A 16579-nucleotide genomic window follows, 5' to 3' on the forward strand; every position below is an offset into this window, starting at 1 on the left:
GCATTATCTCGCTTAGTCATCTGTGGTTAAGCGCAAGCTTCCGTTCGTAGGCCAATAATAACCGACCTGCTGATATATTGTAAGTATCGGAAGAAAAGTATCTTTGCTTTCAAGGCTTCGTTTCCTTCAATAATATTTTTCTGGCTGAGCTTTGCGTGAGGGATTTATTGACTTTCCCCCCCTCCTTCTGTTGCTTCCTAGCTTACTTGTAGGTTGGTTGGGCCGCCCAGGGGGAAAGGCTGAAGGGGTTGTTGTTAGGCAAAGACAGCAGCAGCAGCAGTTTCCCGGGCCTGTCCCTGGGCTGTTGCACTCCCCGGGCTTCTGCCCGTGGTCACTCTGCTCCCTTTCTCTCTTCAACCTCGAACGAAACGCTGCCAGCTGAGGAACGTGGTGGGCTCGCAATAATGCACCTCTACGCTTTTGGCTCGAACGGTGCAGGCCAGCTGGCGATCGGGCACATGGAAGATGTTAATACGCCAGCGAGGTGTCTTTTCGTGGGGGACGAGCGCCCTTTGCCTGCCTCGGGAGATGGAGATAGCCTCAGTCCCAGTCTCATGCAGCTCATCGCTGGCGGGAACCACACCTTGATTCGACTGGCCAGTGGCAGAGTGTATGCTGCTGGTTCCAACCTGCATGGCGAGTGTGCCACGCACGCTTCAACCCAGAGTCTCCTCAGGTTTCAGCGTGTCATTATCGCCGAGCCGCTTGCCGATGTTGCTCTTGCCCGTTGCGAAACTTCCGTCTTCTCCAATATCTCGGCAACATGGTCCGCTTCCTTTTTTGTAGATGTCAACAAAGACTCAATATTTGTCGCCGGACACGGGTCAAAGGGTGAACTTGGTCTAGGGCCAGACGTCACAGAGAGGACATTGCCAACGAAGATACCGAATTTTCCACCAGCTGGTAGATATGTCGTCTCCATTGCCAGCGGTATGGCCCACACCGTAGCTCTATTAGACGATGGCACAATATACGGCTGGGGAGCAGCGAGAAAGGGTCAGCTGGGAGCCGACAAGGTTAGTCAGAAGGTCGTCTGGTCGCCACAAAAGATAGTGGTGGGTGGTAATCTGCCTGGCCATGTTCGAGAGATCAGCTGTGGTAGGGAGTTTACCGTACTGACAACCACCTCTTCGGCATTTTTATCTTACTCTGGCGCTTCATCAGAGTCGCTTTACATACTTGGACCAGATAAATGGGCCCTATCATCTGCTGCTCCTTCTATGGTAGCTCCATACAAGTCACTAAACGCTAGTTGGCATGGAGTCTATGTACATCTTCGTGATGGCACGGTACTGGCTTGGGGTCGCAATGATAGAGGCCAGTTGCCGACTGCCACGATGCCCTCTCTAGATTACCTTGCCGTTGGAAGCGAGCACGTTGTTGGCGCAATCGATCATAGGACTCTGATTGCATTTGGATGGGGTGAGCACGGCAATTGTGGCCCGGAGACTGATGAGCAAGGTAACGTTGCCGGACACTGGAATGAAGTCCAACTACCGATAGATAACTGCAGCATTGAGGCTGTTGGAGCTGGGTGCGCTACAAGCTGGGTTTTGTTATCTGAACCTGAACCTAATATTAGATAGTATGATCCCCGAAAAGCAGGTCAATCAAATAGACCACGTATCTATTTCAGTAAGTACCGTAATGGGAAAAAATAAACAAAAGAATATTATCTGGTCTTACCTGAGATATCCGCTGAGTTGGTGGAATTCCCATTGCGTTGTCTTCCATGCGGTTAGCGTCAATATTGTCTTGCCCGGAACTCGCTTCCATCTTGGATACAGTGTCTTGGATAGTGCCTCCGATATTCTGCCGCAAGGCCTCCTATACCAACGATTTCATCAGTGTCGAGTAATCTATGGGCATGAAAAAGGTCTTTACCTGGTCTAGGTTTGAGTCCCATCGAAGCATATCCTCCCTCTCTTCCTCGTAGTGAGGCTCATCCCACTGGCGATCATCATCTGCTGCAACAAACAAGCTCTCATGGTCTATCGGCGCGACAGGTGCAAGGGATGTGATCTGCTTCGTACCTTGCCCCTGAGAGGCTGGTGGCAGTATCGATATTTGTGGTTCCGGTTGTACCTGCGCCTGTACCTGCGCCGGCTGCTGCTGTCCCATGGCAACTCCGTCTCCCCCAGCATTCACTAAAACTTGTTGCGCAGGTCGTGCTGGAACCTCCCGCACCCCATTATTCTGCGATGGAACTGACTCCGTCTCATAATCACCTTCCCCACGCGTCATCAGCGTGATTTCACAAGTCATCCCAGGTATATAATAGGAAAATTGTAGAGGCCGACACGGCCGTGTATACCGAGCGGTGATGGGAACCTTGAGTGTATCTGCATGAAGAATAACAGCCCTAAAATCTCTTAAGTTAATAGCAACATGCAGTCCTTCTTCAACGCTAAAATGGGCAAAGTCTCGTGTCTCGATTGCCACGGACGTATGGACTGGCTGTTTCAATATTTCTATACACCGTTAGCTGGAAGGAAAATATACGAAGATATGGATGTTAACACCAGCATACCTGTCCCAGCTATAACCTTCTCTGTATAGCTCGTGAACACTGCCCGGCCATCTTCACAATATACATCTAGATGCTCTGCACCACGACCAAAATGTTCAAGTATTTCACGCAAGAATCTGGAATCCACACTCCACTGATTTTGGGAATCTGATCTACTGAAAAGTGCATGCTGAACATCAGCTGGCTCATAGGTGAGTTTGTAGGTCCTCAAAACACCTAATAAAAGTATGTCAATGCCGGAATATTCCAGGTAAAGTTTATTGGCCCACTCACCATGCTTGCAAATCATCTGTACCACAAAACGACATTCTGTTTCCTCTGGGCTGTCGAAAAACTGGGCTTCACACCTTTCAATTGCAGTATCTTTGTCCTTGAAATCGCCAGCGCGTCCCTTGAACACAGATAATAGTGCCTTAAAAAAAAAATCCTCGTCAGCCTGGGTGTTTTAATATCTATAACTAATAGGGAAGCTATACTTTGATATATATTTGACATGAAATCTTATCCTTTCCATTTTTGTCCTTATTCAATGGCGTACTATATGAGTGTTGTGAAAAGAAGGACGGTGCGTCTAATCTATATGATGCGTAACCAGATTTGGTAACGTTCAATGTCGACAGACGTAGCTAGAGAGCATGATCCGGATATAAGTCAATAACCTCTTCACCTGAATAACAAACGTAGATCTCAACTTCCTTAAGGGATTTACTGCTATTGGGGAAGGGTAGTAACACGGTAGAGGCTTACGCAGTCAGGCTCTGCTTCAATCGAGACAGTTTCATTGAATTTAGATAGACAAATCAAAACATCACGAAGCTGCATAAGTGCCTCGGGCAATAATGTGAAAGATAATGAAGCCATATTTCGACGAGGTTAGTATTTGACCAACTTGTCTGTCGTTGAAACCGCGTCGTCTGCTTAAGAATTTCCCTATCTCGACTGCTGACTAAACAAATGAGGCTCAAGTCAGGTGCGAATTATCTTGGGGCATTTGAACCTTATTATTGCGATTATGGCGAGCAGATGCCATTCCTCGAACGTGGTGCATTTGAAATTCGCAATATTTACAGAAATCATGTGTGTGGAGAGAGTAGGTACTAACGCGACGATCTCATTTAAAGAGGCAGAGAAAAATTTTTGGAAACGCCTATGCGTCGCACGCTCATACCAGCTGGCTTTATAACAGATATATATAGCAATCATAAGAGAAATTCTAAAGGCACCTTCAGAATAAACATTCAAATGAACTGCCAAATGAAGAGTCACAGATGGAATTAAAAGCAATTAAATGAAACGAAATTTGGGTATAAGATCGCGGAACAGACCCTTAATTTGTAGACTGAGAAAATGGGAGCCTATACCAGTAAGACTATAAATTTTTGAGAAAATAGCCGATCGCGAGGCAAGATGAATAAAGTATTGAAAGCCTTAAAGGACATGTCGGATCTTGGCGTGTAACTCGGTGTCAAGGAAATTAAAGTTTGGATCAACCGTGCAGAATGGGTGCTGTGACAACAAAGTTTCGGCAGTTGGACGGTCAAAAGTATCGCTAAAAGGTGTCAGTATGACGAGGGACAATGTTCTTTTGCGGTTGATAACAAGAGAGTAACTCACATCGTGAAACAGTCATACATGAATGCAAGAGCAGCGGGCTCAATTGCAAGTGCAACGTCCTCGGGAATAGGAGGTGCTTGGTTTAAGCTCCCCAGCTTGAAAATTGCTCCGATAGCTTCTTCTTTGCTCCATGGACGTCGACCCGCGAACATCTCCAGGACCACACAGCCAAGTGACCAGATGTCAACTTTGGCGCTATACCCTTGGCCTTGGGATTGAACTACTTCCGGAGCCATCCAGAAAACGGAACCCTGCATGGAATTGGTAACATCATTACCGTATATGTTATCACTCTTCTTCGAGATACCAAAATCAGATATTTTGCATGCACCGTCGAGATCAAGCAAGATGTTATCAGCTTTTAGATCTCGATGAAGAATTCCCTGGTCATGCAGATAAGCAAGACCACTTAGCACTTGGCGGTTCAAGGATTTCACAACACTCTCTTCAAACTTCCCATGTTTTCGAAGACAACTTCCAATACTACCTCCGGGAATATATTCAAGGTAAATCGATATCGAAAGGTCCCCTCGCTCGCATCCGAGGTATTGAACGATATTAGGATGTTCCAAATGCTGCATGGTGTCAATCTCTTGATCCATGGCAGCAACCAGCTCTTTAACGCGGTCTTTGTCATAATTGGCAGCTTTTTGATTCACCTCTACCTGTTTCACGGCTAAAATTTCACCAGTATTGGCGTTGATACCCAGATAAACTCTTCCATATGTTCCTTTTCCAATCAGTTGACCCCTGATGATACGGAAAGTAGGTTGACGCTGCGGAAATTTCCCTTGTTGTATTATTGCAGAGGCTTGTTGTGGTATTGGGTCCAAATCACTTAATCGTGTCCCTGGCTTTGGGCTAATTTGCATTATTTTTGCACCAAACATTTTGGTACTCTTCCTTCGAAGGATCCCAGAAGCAGCTGCACCCTTGTTTTGTATACTCTGGTGTCGGTTCACTTGATGGGCTCCCTTTGCTACTTCACGAATAGATTTCATTCTGTTCAATCCTCCTGAGCGTGACAAGTTCCGGTGCGCCACGGTACTTGGTATTCTCTTTGCTTTGAGTGTTGATTCTGCTGACCCCAGCACATCTGGAACATCCGTCATGGTTGGATATCCCGTCGTCGTACCAGTAACTTGTGTTGTAGCGGCACTGATATCTGTTGCATCCGGTTCTGCTTCATCCCGAGAGGATGGCCCGGAAGGTGATAAAGGCGGAGAGTGGGCATTCCCATCCAGGTAAGGTTCATCTAGGTCAACACCCGGAAAAAAGTCGTCTAGATGATCAATCATCCCTTCCACAGGTGGTCTGCTTGCCCAAATATCGTCCCTGACGAATGATTCACGTCGTCTGTCGTAATCGCGATCATCCGTAGATGGGTTGCTTGTGTCAGCATCAGCGGAATTCTGATTTTCAGTTCCATCGAACATGGAACTTGCTGGGAAATTCCCCCCAGAGGCTCCTGCCGTGGTTGGTGATTTGAATGCCACAGAACGACCCTTGAAAGACCTAGGCTCTGTATTAACCTTCAAAGTCGGTTTCAGTTCCTCGATTTTAGAGCTGCTTGCAACCGGTTTCCTCTTAGCCTGGGGAGGGGCCGGTCGTGCTATAGGTTTGGCGAAAAGGCCAGAATCAGAGTCTTCATCCGAATCCTCTTGTGGTAAGGGAGATTTGGCAAACGGAACGGTAGATTCCTGGAAATCGAAATCAGGACCATAAGACTTTCGGGTTTGTAGTGTTGGTTTTGATGGCAGCGTAGAATCTGATGATGCAGCAGGACGCTCATCTGGTTGGCTAGTCCATTCGCTGACAGGGTTTCGAACAACGTTATCATTATCTCTTTCGACATTTTCACTACGAACCGGCACATTTGAGAGTCCATCTTTCTCGGAAAATTTAGCTGTACCTGGTGATATGGCACCAGACTCAGAGAGGCGAGATTCTGTCCTCACTGCACTGTCAGCAGTATGGCTGGGAACGGTAGATGATCCCATAGGTGTGCCAATTACTCCTGACATCTTTCCAACACTCGCCAAAGCAGCCCCTAGACCAAAGCCAATCCCTGGAGAACTGGATTTTGCATCTGAGGAAGCTTGCCTGTGGAAATCTGGCTGGAACTCCTTTGAATTCCTCATCCGGAGATCCTCAGGTTTCTTGCTAAGGGAGTTGACTTTAGTGAGGGTATTCGACTCAGATGGGGCTAGTGGTGGCTTGCGCAACGGAATCAGAGTCTCTTGTCTTTTATCCTCATATGGAGAAGTTCGGGGAGCGTTGAAATCGATAACACGGTCGCCCTTGATACTAACAGCAGTATTTCCAGTAGTAATTTCTGTTCGTTGTATCTTATCCTTCCGGGATTCAAGATAAGCCTTCTGTTTACGTTCGGCATCGCGGAGATGCTGTTCGTGCGCACGTTGTATGAGGACCTCCTTTTCTTGGTCAGACAAAAAGTTCGGGTGAGAGGCCTGGCCTCCGTTAGGAGTTGGAAAGACACTTGTGGTGGATAAGCCATTCTGGGATCTCTCCGCTGGAGTGACCCGTCGTGCTGTAGAAACTCGAGTTGCACTGTCATCTTCAGCCATATCCAATGGGACTCTGTAACCGTTCACTGATCGTTCAAAAGTGACCCCTAAACCCGCTGATGGTGGCATGGCAATGCTCTGGATGAAGAACTTCAAACTACCTAGGTGGTCGGATCTGGCACGACGATTGACAACAAGCATAGTGTCACTGAGGGGTTCTTCGTGCATGATCTGACCGGGCTCAGTGAGGTAAATCAAAGCGCTTCCGGGATCTTTGATACCGACACTATTGCAGATGAGTGCCCGGAGTGAATCAGCAGCATCAACATCGGAAACGTCAATCAAGCGGAAGTTCCATCCGTCAACTGTTCCAAATACAAATTTCTTGGCCGGTGAAGGTGGTGGTATACCCCACGATTGCCCTCGAGGTTTGTCGTAATTTGGTACAGTCGATGGTACCTGACAAGAAGTGGCAAAAGGGGGAGTATTGCGGACGTCTACCCCCGGGCTTGTTGGGGAATCAAACATCTCGTCGGAGAATTGATGATGACTCTCATGGTTGTTCTTTTTCCTAAATATATGGAACAGACTTTTGCCCTGAGTATGGGGAGTCTCATTCACTTGTTTCTGCTGTTCTTGCGGAGAGGAGTTGTGTCCAGTACGCCAGTCTCCGAGTGCAGCACCGATGCTGGTCCGAATAGAGGAATTCGGACCGTTGGGAGCAGTCCCACCCTGAGAAGATAAGCCACGGCTCATAGTTGAGTCAGAACTATTGCGTTTATTGTGATGACTGGGAGAAGAAAGAGATGCAAATTGAGCGGCAGGGCTATTAGCGTGCGATTTACTTTCGGAGTATGTCGGAGGTGGGAAACCGGTGTCACTTGAAATTGATGGACTCTGCTTTCGACGAAGGGTACCATCATGTCCACTACCATCATTTGTCGCGGTGTCAGCGTTCGGAACAGTCATATGTTGACTTGAATACTGTCTTTGTGCAATATTCGATGTGTCAACTTCAGCAAACTGGGGACCAGGGCTGTTTTCGGAGGCAACATTGTTCGATACAGCTGACATAGGTTCCCGGTTTAAATTGGGCGAGTTTTCTATCCCGCCATCTGTGGATGCACTGTGTGAAGCCGCATTTTCGTAATACCGCCCATGTCCGCCGGTGTCAGACCCAAGGGTACTAGAAATCCGCCGAATGAGCTTACACATACGTTTCCCTTCTTCCCGCTCGCGGGTATGATCCCATCCGGTCCCACTTTTGACACACTCCTTTGCTAGTTGAGGGTATACAACTTGATGCATTTTGCCAAGGTTGCCCCTCGAGCCCAGCTCGAGAAATGTAGACCCTTTTAGATCTAATGCTTTGAATGTCTCCTGCCAGTCTTGCGAAAAGCCATTGTTAGCTAGCCAGAGTAACACCCGATCCAACGGCCATTTTTCTGCATCCCCATGAGGTGTGGTTCCATTGGATTGCGGTGCATTAGCATTGTTCGACATTTGGTTGGTATGTTGTTGCGTATCAGAGAGAGGTAATTTTGCCTGGGAATTGGAGTTATATGTTGTCATGGTCAATTGTCCAGTATTGATCGAGTCTAGTTGGGCGGATTGGGGTATCGATAGTTGATATGGTCTTTGAGCCAGGTGATGCTGAGCTATCCCTTCATTTGGCTGTTGTTGTTTGTAATATTGTTGTCTGAAGGTTCCGAAATCTTGATGCTGTTGATAAGGGTAAGGATCCCGGCCGCCGAACTGAAAATGAGACTCGTGCGTAACAAGAGGCGGAATTCCTACACCCGGACCAAATGTCCCTCTTCCTGGGATGTAAGTGGCAGACGTAAGAGGCGGGTCATCAGCGCTCATGGTGGGCTGTATAGAAAGGGATCCTTGCTTTCGTTGTTGTTGATACGCTGCTAAATGCTGGTTTTGGGCGTGGTTTACTGGCATTATCGGGGGCGGGGGCGGATATTGTTGGTTCATCCCTTGTCTCGGCCAGTTCTGCTGCATCCCCTGGAGCGCATATGATGAGGTTGGTGGAGGTCCTGGCGGCGGCGGTAGAGTGATGCCATGGGAGGGTTGAGTTCGAGGCGGAGGAGGAGGAAAGGGAATATGACCCTGAGGAAGGGTTCCCATGGGAGCTCCAGGAATATACTGTTGACGTTGTCCGTCCATTATGAATCTTTCTATCAGCTTTCAACTGCCAGGCGGTTAGATTGTGCTTTTCTTAGCACCTCCTTCCACCCTCGTCACTATCCTTTTTGCGCCCTTAAACCCGAAGAAGCGCCCAGGTTCTAGAATCGAGGACCTGCCAACGATATTATGTTGACATTCCGTCAGCCCAACATCCTTGGTACCTTATCAGCACCCTCTGCCAACTATATAGGGTTGTGAATGACAATTTTCGACTGCCTGTCTAGCCACGGCAGAAAGGAGGATGGATAAAGGAGGGGGTGCAGCGAAGAAGTGATTGGCTCACTCTGGCGTCTCGATAGTTTGGTTGGCGGCAGTGCGAACTGTCGGTCAGAGGTAAAAGGTAATAAGACTAAATGGTAGGATGTCGAAAGTGCAATCTAAGGCACAGGTCTTAATGTCTGGTTAACCGTCGAACATAAGGAGATGCGAGGGAGAACAGCTACCCTGGAGCATGTAACTAAGGACCAAGGGCGCTAATTTGCACAGCTGATGAATCCCACGCAGGAAGGCCTCGAGCGGTCCTATTGGTCCTAATTCAGCTAGCAGACAATCAAGGTGAAACGAGAGAAAGGGAACACTAAGCAAAACAACAGGTTCCAGGCGCAAAGCGGGAGAAACAGAAAGAGAATTAGACCGCCGTCACGCGCTAAACGGCAAGCAAAGACGCCTTTTTTGCTTTGTCTTTTTTTATTTCCCTTTTTCTTCCTGCGAAGTCGAAGGTGGAAAAAGTAAAGTTGGGCCCGAGCGCGCACCCAAGAAAAAAAAAAAAGAAAAGAAAAAAAGTGGATACTCACATGATCAAAATTAGTTAATATTTTTGTTATATAAGCAACAACTTCCTGATTTTTTGATTTCTTGCGGCGAGAAGGAAACGAAGAAGTAACAAGAGCAAGGGAAAGGCGGACGGGCGAGGAAGACATGAGATGCTGCGTTTACCATCGCTTCTCTCTGGACAGGATCCAGTAAACGCGCGCATACATAAGAAGGCAAGCCGCCAGGATGTGGCTGAGATTCCTTGAGGTACATACGGACATCCAGACAAGGTTGAATGTTTCATTCTAACTGACTTGATCTATCCAGGTGTGGCTTACTGCCAGGGTAATAATTATATAAACGGCTCCCCCTACTTAAAGACTGTTTCTGCTGACATCTTGCAGCTTCTGGCAAGCCCAACTTTCCATCGAGCCGTCCAGCGCATTCACAAGTCAGTCCAAGAGTTAAGATATGGCAAAGCACCAGAAGATATGGGGGGAACAAATATAGACGGTATTTGGCCTTTACCTTCACTATACATTTCCCACAATTCCCTCTTAGCCAAGCTGACATGGGGTTACCTTCTAAAGGGCCAGGACTCGGAAAGTATTTTGAGTATTTTCGAGAGGAACTTCGAAACCAGCTAGGGAGAAAACCACCTAGGTCATAAATGCATCTATACCCCCACAGATATGCGATCTCAAATTCTGTCTGATGTTTCGAGTTTTCCTATATTTTTCTCCCTCCCGTTTCTTGAAGACGTCGTCTTTTATGAGTAACGGGATATAAGTCAGGCCAATCCCCACCTCATTCGACGTATGACCCGTTCGCTGTTGCCTTCAGTCCGACTCCCTTAGCGCAACTTGGTAAATATATATGATGTGACAAATATATGTGAAATTATACCCTATTTCTACAAGTTGCTCTTAGAATTATTTATGAATAGTGATTTAATACCAAACAAAGACTTCAAACAATGTGATGTGAGATACCCCGCAACTACTCTGTTTCTACCTGTATTGGAAATATTTAATGCAAAACGCGGCTAATAATTAGCTAGTCACCTTTACTTTATCTATGTATTAAATGCAACTTGTATGGCCTGTTCCTCTTTTTTTATCTAGGGAATATCACCGACAATTCTACATACACAATGTCATCATAAGCCAACAAAATGGCAGAAAACTTACAACTTCCTGTTTGAATCTTAATGTAGAGCTTATATCCATTCGTGTACTGAAAAGGGGATTCGATCTACGGCCAATTTCCAATAGAACATTAAATTTTGGTAGACAGGAGAGAGCGACACGATTTAATGGCAAGAAGAGTACTGTTAATTGCCTGATCCTAGGTGTCAGGGTTGGCCGTGAGGAGTAAGCAACCTGATAATTGATATCCCATAGACCCAATTTGTCCTTCCCCCAACGTATTTTCGCATCAACCCTACAATAGCCAGCAAAAACAAATGAATTGAGGACATTTTCAGTATAATCAGTCGATTATCTTGCTATTCTGTTAATTGCTTCTCAGAGGTATAATTCCAGATAAAGGAACAGTCTTAAAAAGAATGGCCACTTCGCCGTTGTGGTTCTTGCCAACAGCGGGAGATAACAGGATCCTGCAGATCAATGGCCCACGCCCCTATGAGACAAAGGCACATTGACTCCGAAGTGCTCAGTCAACTTCGAGCGAACCAAGAGGTCGAGATAGTCTAGATCTAGGAGCTCCAGGCCACATTCAAATGTCATGTTGCCTGGCAGCATATCATCATGAATGACAGATATATGTTATCTCATTGGACTCTAACACCCTACTACCATTTAGCAGCTTTTATTCGCCTATTCTAACACAATAGAGCCCGAGGCCTACCATTATACATTATTGTGAGTGTTGCCTATCAGGTCGATGTTATATCGGCCTTTTAATGTATGTATATTTGGAAGTAGGAATTATACGATACCAAGGCATGTGGGCGGTTCCCAGAAGGCTACCGACTTCGAAACATAATGCCATGATGGCGGCGCTGATGTTACTAAACTAGTCGTTGTTCACGGGCTTGATTGTTCAGCAGAGAAACGATTTTGTGGCTTTCTGATGTCTTATTTGAAACTCCACATAAAGCCAAGGAGATTCCCATGGATTGTTTGGCATAAACTTCAAGAATTGCGGTTTAGGAATGACGCCTTATACGGTATGTTATGGATCAATGACGGCAAGTATGTAGGCTCATTGTAGGTCAGGTAGGTTAGAGGTATCCAGTACTCTATCGAATTTGTCCATCTGGAATCCACTTCTAGATGTTCAATAAGCAGGAAACAATATCAAAGTGAGAAATTTAAGGTAGAAAGCTCTGATACTGGCAAAATACAATGACAGGAGCGTAAAAATACTGTAGATAGGCCAAAAACATCCAAGCCGCCTTTATGGCAGTTAGATGATAAACTTTTTCGTTCCCCAGAATGAAGAGAGGGCGTCACAGGAAATGATGGATCGGATAAGAGATATAATGAGAGTTAGCCACCCGAGCAGCTGAAAATGGACGTGAACCTCTTTTCTGAATGATCCGGCAGTGCATGAAGACAACAAACGGCATAACCGAAACAGGGCATTATTTAGCCGACCTCTCCACAAATTGCTAGACTCGTAGAATGCAGTTTCTGTGAGACATACAGGACCAAGAACAAGTCAAGGCTCTTCTCAACGATGGAAGGACCAAGACATGCCTGAAACCCGAGAGTAAGAGTATAATTTGAATGGCAGCGCCTCCACCTCTATGTTTCAATTGCTGAGCAGTGATTCTGCTCTCAAGCCAAGAGCCGAAGAAGCCACTGGAAAGGTACGTGATCGAATCGAACACGAGAAGGAGGGGAAATGCGAATGAAGGAAAAGAAACGAGAAAGAACAAGGGAAGAGAAGAGAAAAGGCATGGATATTAGCAGCGTTGAGCCAAAGGCCAGCCGCAGGAGTAAGAGTGGTAGACGGATGCATCGAGTTGCCCAGAGTTTGCTGTTCAACTGAATTGAACAGCTGCAATGAGGAGGAAGTATATCCCAGAGGCAAAGCGAAGTGACATTTCTAGTGATTGGCAGAGGTACCGAAAGCTTCAATGTCATGTATTCTATGCGTCTCATAAGCCTTGGATACCATGTTGACCAGTAAATCTTCAACCCGAGGAGGGGGTCTGGTCACACAAGGGGCGAATGGTGTAAAAAAACGGTCAAGGGTATCTCGTGATCTAGATAGACTCATCATTGATGAAGCGTTTCTTTCTCTCCGCCCGGCGTACCTCTGGCTCAGCTCCTGAGGCATGGCTACCCAAGATCTGTCCGATGGCGGTTCGATATTAGCGAGGAGGAGCGGGCATGGACCCGCCAAGAAGGGCGGAAGACATCAAAATCCCACGACATCAATGGAAAAAAGAACAGCATCAGCGGCCAAGTAGAAAAATAATAATAAGCAGACGGAGCCTGCATCCCGCATCAATTCGGTGGCATTTGAGGTGGATTCGGCCTGTATGGATGCTTCTGGAGCTGTATTCTGGTATTCATTTGAGCACTTGCGGACGTCGGGGTCTGTTCTGTCCTAGCTACAGGTTCAGCCAGCGAGATCAACGCCAGGGTTTGCCGATGACAAGCATCTAGAGCTAGGATACCGCTTCATTCTCTTTCGTTACCATATAGAAGGTACTTGGCAAGAAAGAATTTGAACTCTGCTTCAGGTAGCACAAGCATTGTGGGTTGTACCGAGTACGTCTTGGTGACCGCCGACTACCATTCTGAAACCGCAGCAAGGTCCGATACTTGGCTGCACCCTTGCACACTCCTCTCTGGTAGCGGAAGTTCCATTATTGTGATGTCCCTGTCCCCAGATCCCGGCTGACTCGACTAGTTGAAGCTGGTGTCCCTGCGGAACCAGGAAACGAAAGAGGAGCAGCCAACCGCCGTCAACACGCTCACTGGATAGGAATTCCTGGGTTGGTACGTACTATTCATAGATCCTCTGCAATTGGGATATCGACTGACTTAGGATTAGCCAACTAACTCAGAATCTGGCAAATCAAGTTGTCTGAGGGCAGTCAAGCAAGCCATCTTCGGGTCGAACAACACACCACCAGCAGAGAGTCCCTTAAGCGAGAGGAACCAGCCGCTTCGCGAGTCCAGCCAGACTGAAGAGCATCAAGCGTTGCTGTAAGCTTGAACGCAGCCGGAGCAGGCTAGAATGCCGCCCATCAGTCTGGACCTGCAGCCTCCAAACGCAAAATCCCCGGAGCAGCCCAGGATGCCGGAAATATAGTCTCAATTAAGCCGGCTTTAACTCCAAGCTTGAGCTAGTCGTTAACTAGGCCAAACCACTTTGCTTTCTCCACAAAAGCTTTTGCCAAGACAAGAGGCGTTGTTTCCTGGCTCCAATTCTAATCGGCCTGCTGGAAAAGTTCTCTACAGTCAATTTTCGCAACCACGTCTTTCTTCAATATCTTCTTTTTTTTCCTGGGCAAGGCTGACGGTAGCATCACTGCTCTAGAACAGGCAGGATTGGATTGCTCTCCTCGCTAATATCTGGGGTGCAAGGTTGAATTCTAATTCTCGCTAATATTTGACATTTTTGACCGATTCCAGAGCAGCCGGCGTTGAAAGGTGTTGATACCATTCAACTTTTTATGATGAGGAGCAAGAAAGTTTAATATCCCAAAATGGACTCTATGACCTGCCCTGGAGAAGATAAAAGGGATGGATTTCTCTCAAATTCTCCCTTTGTTTTATGCAAATCTGAATCTAAGCAATTGAGATACTTACCTCAGGAAACGATTCAAGATGGCGAAGATCCTTTACTTCTTTTTGCTCTCTCTCCTGAGTAGGTTGCCCCATATTTCAGTCCCTGCTATAAATACTACCCTGCAAGGGCTAATTGAACCTTATAGCCGCGCTGTCTTTGGCCATCCCCGGCCATGACAATAGCGAGTGTGCCAGCTGGTGCAAGGACAACTTTGCTAAATGCGGATACAAGAACGTCGGAGCTTGTGTCTCAGAGGCTGCTCACAATGGATTTGAGTGTTGTTGTGGACCAGTATGTTTTTCATCCATAGGCTTCCCTTCCCTATCATGTTTTCTGTTATATCGAGTGGTCCGGGGCTAATTCACTTGACCAACAGTGCAAATCTCCAATGTTCTGCAAAAACCACCAATGCATCTGCCCGCCTAACACATGCGGAAACGATTGCAAGGAGGTGTGTGATATTGCACCCTACATTTATATACCTTCCAGCATATATGTATAACTAACAAAATTTCAACGTTGTAGTGCAAAGCTCCTAAGCAATGCATTTATGGCCAATGCACTTGCCCATCTGGTACTTGTGGAAATGACTGTAAAGAGTGCAAGGCACCCAAGCAGTGCAAGGATGGCCAATGTGTTTGTCCCAAGGACACCTGTGGTAATGACTGTAAAGAATGCAAAGCCCCTAAGCAATGCATCAATGGACAGTGTACTTGCGCATTAGGAACATGTGGCAATGAATGCAAGCAATGCAAAGCTCCTATGCAGTGCAAGGATGGTCAGTGTGTCTGCCCCAAAGATACCTGTGGAAGCGACTGTAAGGAGGTACGTATCATTTCTTCTATAACGACCCAAGTTAGATGCTAATAATCCGGAATACAGTGCAAATCTCCCAAGCAATGCAAGGACGGCCAATGTGTCTGCCCCAAGGACACCTGTGGAGATAACTGCAAGGAATGCAAGCCTCCGATGCAGTGTAAAAACGGTCAATGCTCCTGTCCACTTGGTACATGTGGAAGTGATTGCAAAGAGGTACGTATCGAAATGGCATTTGTTTTATCCAAAACGAATCTCTAATTTTATTGGGATGCAGTGCAAGGCACCCAAGCAGTGCCTGTATGGCCAGTGTGTGTGCCCCAAAGATACTTGCGGAGCAGACTGCAAAGAGGTACGTTCTGCAATCTATCAACCGACCAAACCTGATACTGACTATGTGAACTACAGTGCAAAGCTCCTAAGCAGTGCCAGAATGGCCAGTGTGTGTGCCCCAAGGACACTTGCGGAAACGATTGCAGGAAATGCGAACATCCTAAGTATTGTTTCTATGGTCAGTGTGTCTGCCCAAAGGACACCTGTGGGCCGGACTGTAAGAGATGCCTCCCTGGAAAGGAATGCAAAAACGGACAGTGTGTCTGTCCTAGAGATACATGTGGACTAGATTGCAAGAAATGCCCCCCCGGAAAAGAATGCAGAAATGGACAGTGCGTTTGCCCTAGGGACACCTGCGGATTCGACTGCAAAAAATGCCAGCACCCTAAGCTGTGTATTTACGGCCAATGTGTTTGCCCTAGGGGTACTTGTGGACCAGACTGCAAGAGGTGCCTCCCAGGCAAAGAATGCAAGAATGGCCAATGCGTCTGTCCAAAAGATACATGTGGATATGACTGTAAGAAGTGCGAGCATCCCAAGAAGTGTGTGTACGGTCAATGTGTCTGCCTTCCAGGAACATGTGGCAAGGACTGCAGGAAGGTATGTTGTGAATGAACTCTAAGCTCGCCATCAGACCTCATGGCTAACTTTTTCTTTTAACTCCAGTGCCTGCCATTCCAGCACTGTAGGGATGGTAGATGCACATGGTACTAAGTATCGACTGGGTACGGAGTTATGTTCCCTTTTCCAATGTTACATTGGTTGACGGGAAGCGGATAATAACGACAAGCAACAGTTCCGAAACCCCTTGTTTTCTCCCATCGAAGATAGTAGCTTCAACCTCCTTTTCATTCTATTATTGATAATGAACTCCAATAATTATTTGAAAACAACATATCTTTGGCGGGAAAAGCTTATGTATGGAGATAATTATGATAACGAGGTAATGAGTGGGAACGTTTCAGGTTAGTTAGTTAACTATTGTATCTCTGAAAACACCCAAGAAAAGGGGAAAAAAACTTTTTTGCTCCCAGTT

At 46.7% G+C, this 16579-nt stretch overlaps 7 protein-coding genes across 8 annotated transcripts; 5 read left to right on the forward strand and 2 right to left on the reverse strand.

The window, feature by feature from the left end:
* Positions 1-404: 404 nt before the first annotated feature.
* On the forward strand, positions 405-1586 carry TERG_00205 (uncharacterized protein; the record flags this gene model as incomplete). Its single annotated transcript, XM_003238165.1, has 1 exon — positions 405-1586. One exon carries the CDS (start codon positions 405-407, stop codon positions 1584-1586), a length of 1182 nt encoding a protein of 393 aa, XP_003238213.1.
* A 46-nt stretch (positions 1587-1632) lies between these two features.
* On the reverse strand, positions 1633-3391 carry TERG_00206 (uncharacterized protein; the record flags this gene model as incomplete). The annotated part of the gene is made up of 6 exons (XM_003238166.1): positions 1633-1827; positions 1885-2471; positions 2531-2746; positions 2804-2942; positions 3007-3156; positions 3278-3391. 6 exons carry the CDS (start codon positions 3389-3391, stop codon positions 1633-1635), a joined length of 1401 nt encoding a protein of 466 aa, XP_003238214.1.
* A 567-nt stretch (positions 3392-3958) lies between these two features.
* TERG_00207 (STE/STE11/BCK1 protein kinase) lies at positions 3959-9508 on the reverse strand (the record flags this gene model as incomplete). Its single annotated transcript, XM_003238167.2, has 2 exons — positions 4145-9508; positions 3959-4079 (listed from the first exon to the last, which is right to left on the reverse strand). Exons 1-2 carry the CDS (start codon positions 8845-8847, stop codon positions 3959-3961), a joined length of 4824 nt encoding a protein of 1607 aa, XP_003238215.1. The 5' UTR covers positions 8848-9508.
* Positions 9509-9735: 227 nt separating this feature from the next.
* On the forward strand, positions 9736-10605 carry TERG_00208 (uncharacterized protein). Of its 2 annotated transcripts, none has more exons than XM_003238168.2 (4): positions 9736-9888; positions 9949-9966; positions 10026-10134; positions 10212-10605. In XM_003238168.2, exons 1-4 carry the CDS (start codon positions 9868-9870, stop codon positions 10289-10291), a joined length of 228 nt encoding a protein of 75 aa, XP_003238216.1. In that variant the 5' UTR covers positions 9736-9867; the 3' UTR covers positions 10292-10605. The 2 variants fall into 2 exon arrangements, with proteins under 2 accessions (XP_003238216.1, XP_047605023.1); XM_047749051.1 differs by having other exon boundaries at positions 10218-10605.
* A 3961-nt stretch (positions 10606-14566) lies between these two features.
* TERG_11526 (uncharacterized protein) lies at positions 14567-15118 on the forward strand (the record flags this gene model as incomplete). Its single annotated transcript, XM_003238169.2, has 3 exons — positions 14567-14685; positions 14771-14845; positions 14920-15118. The coding sequence occupies 3 exons, from the start codon at positions 14567-14569 to the stop codon at positions 15116-15118; spliced, it is 393 nt and encodes a 130-aa protein (XP_003238217.2).
* A 363-nt stretch (positions 15119-15481) lies between these two features.
* TERG_11527 (uncharacterized protein) lies at positions 15482-15832 on the forward strand (the record flags this gene model as incomplete). The annotated part of the gene is made up of 1 exon (XM_047750631.1): positions 15482-15832. The coding sequence occupies one exon, from the start codon at positions 15482-15484 to the stop codon at positions 15830-15832; it is 351 nt and encodes a 116-aa protein (XP_047605024.1).
* Positions 15833-15868: 36 nt separating this feature from the next.
* Positions 15869-16165, forward strand: TERG_11528 (uncharacterized protein; the record flags this gene model as incomplete). The annotated part of the gene is made up of 1 exon (XM_047750632.1): positions 15869-16165. One exon carries the CDS (start codon positions 15869-15871, stop codon positions 16163-16165), a length of 297 nt encoding a protein of 98 aa, XP_047605025.1.
* Positions 16166-16579: the final 414 nt, after the last annotated feature.

Source organism: Trichophyton rubrum (genome assembly GCF_000151425.1).
Source record: "Trichophyton rubrum CBS 118892 genomic scaffold supercont2.1, whole genome shotgun sequence".
NCBI lineage: Eukaryota > Fungi > Ascomycota > Eurotiomycetes > Onygenales > Arthrodermataceae > Trichophyton > Trichophyton rubrum.

Coding starts and splice junctions, on each gene's coding strand:
- TERG_00208 (XM_003238168.2), top strand. CDS start 9,868: ATGTGGCTGAGATTCCTTGAG. Junction 10,135..10,211: donor GGGGGGAACAAATATAGACG/GTATTTGGCCTT, acceptor TACCTTCTAAAG/GGCCAGGACTCGGAAAGTAT.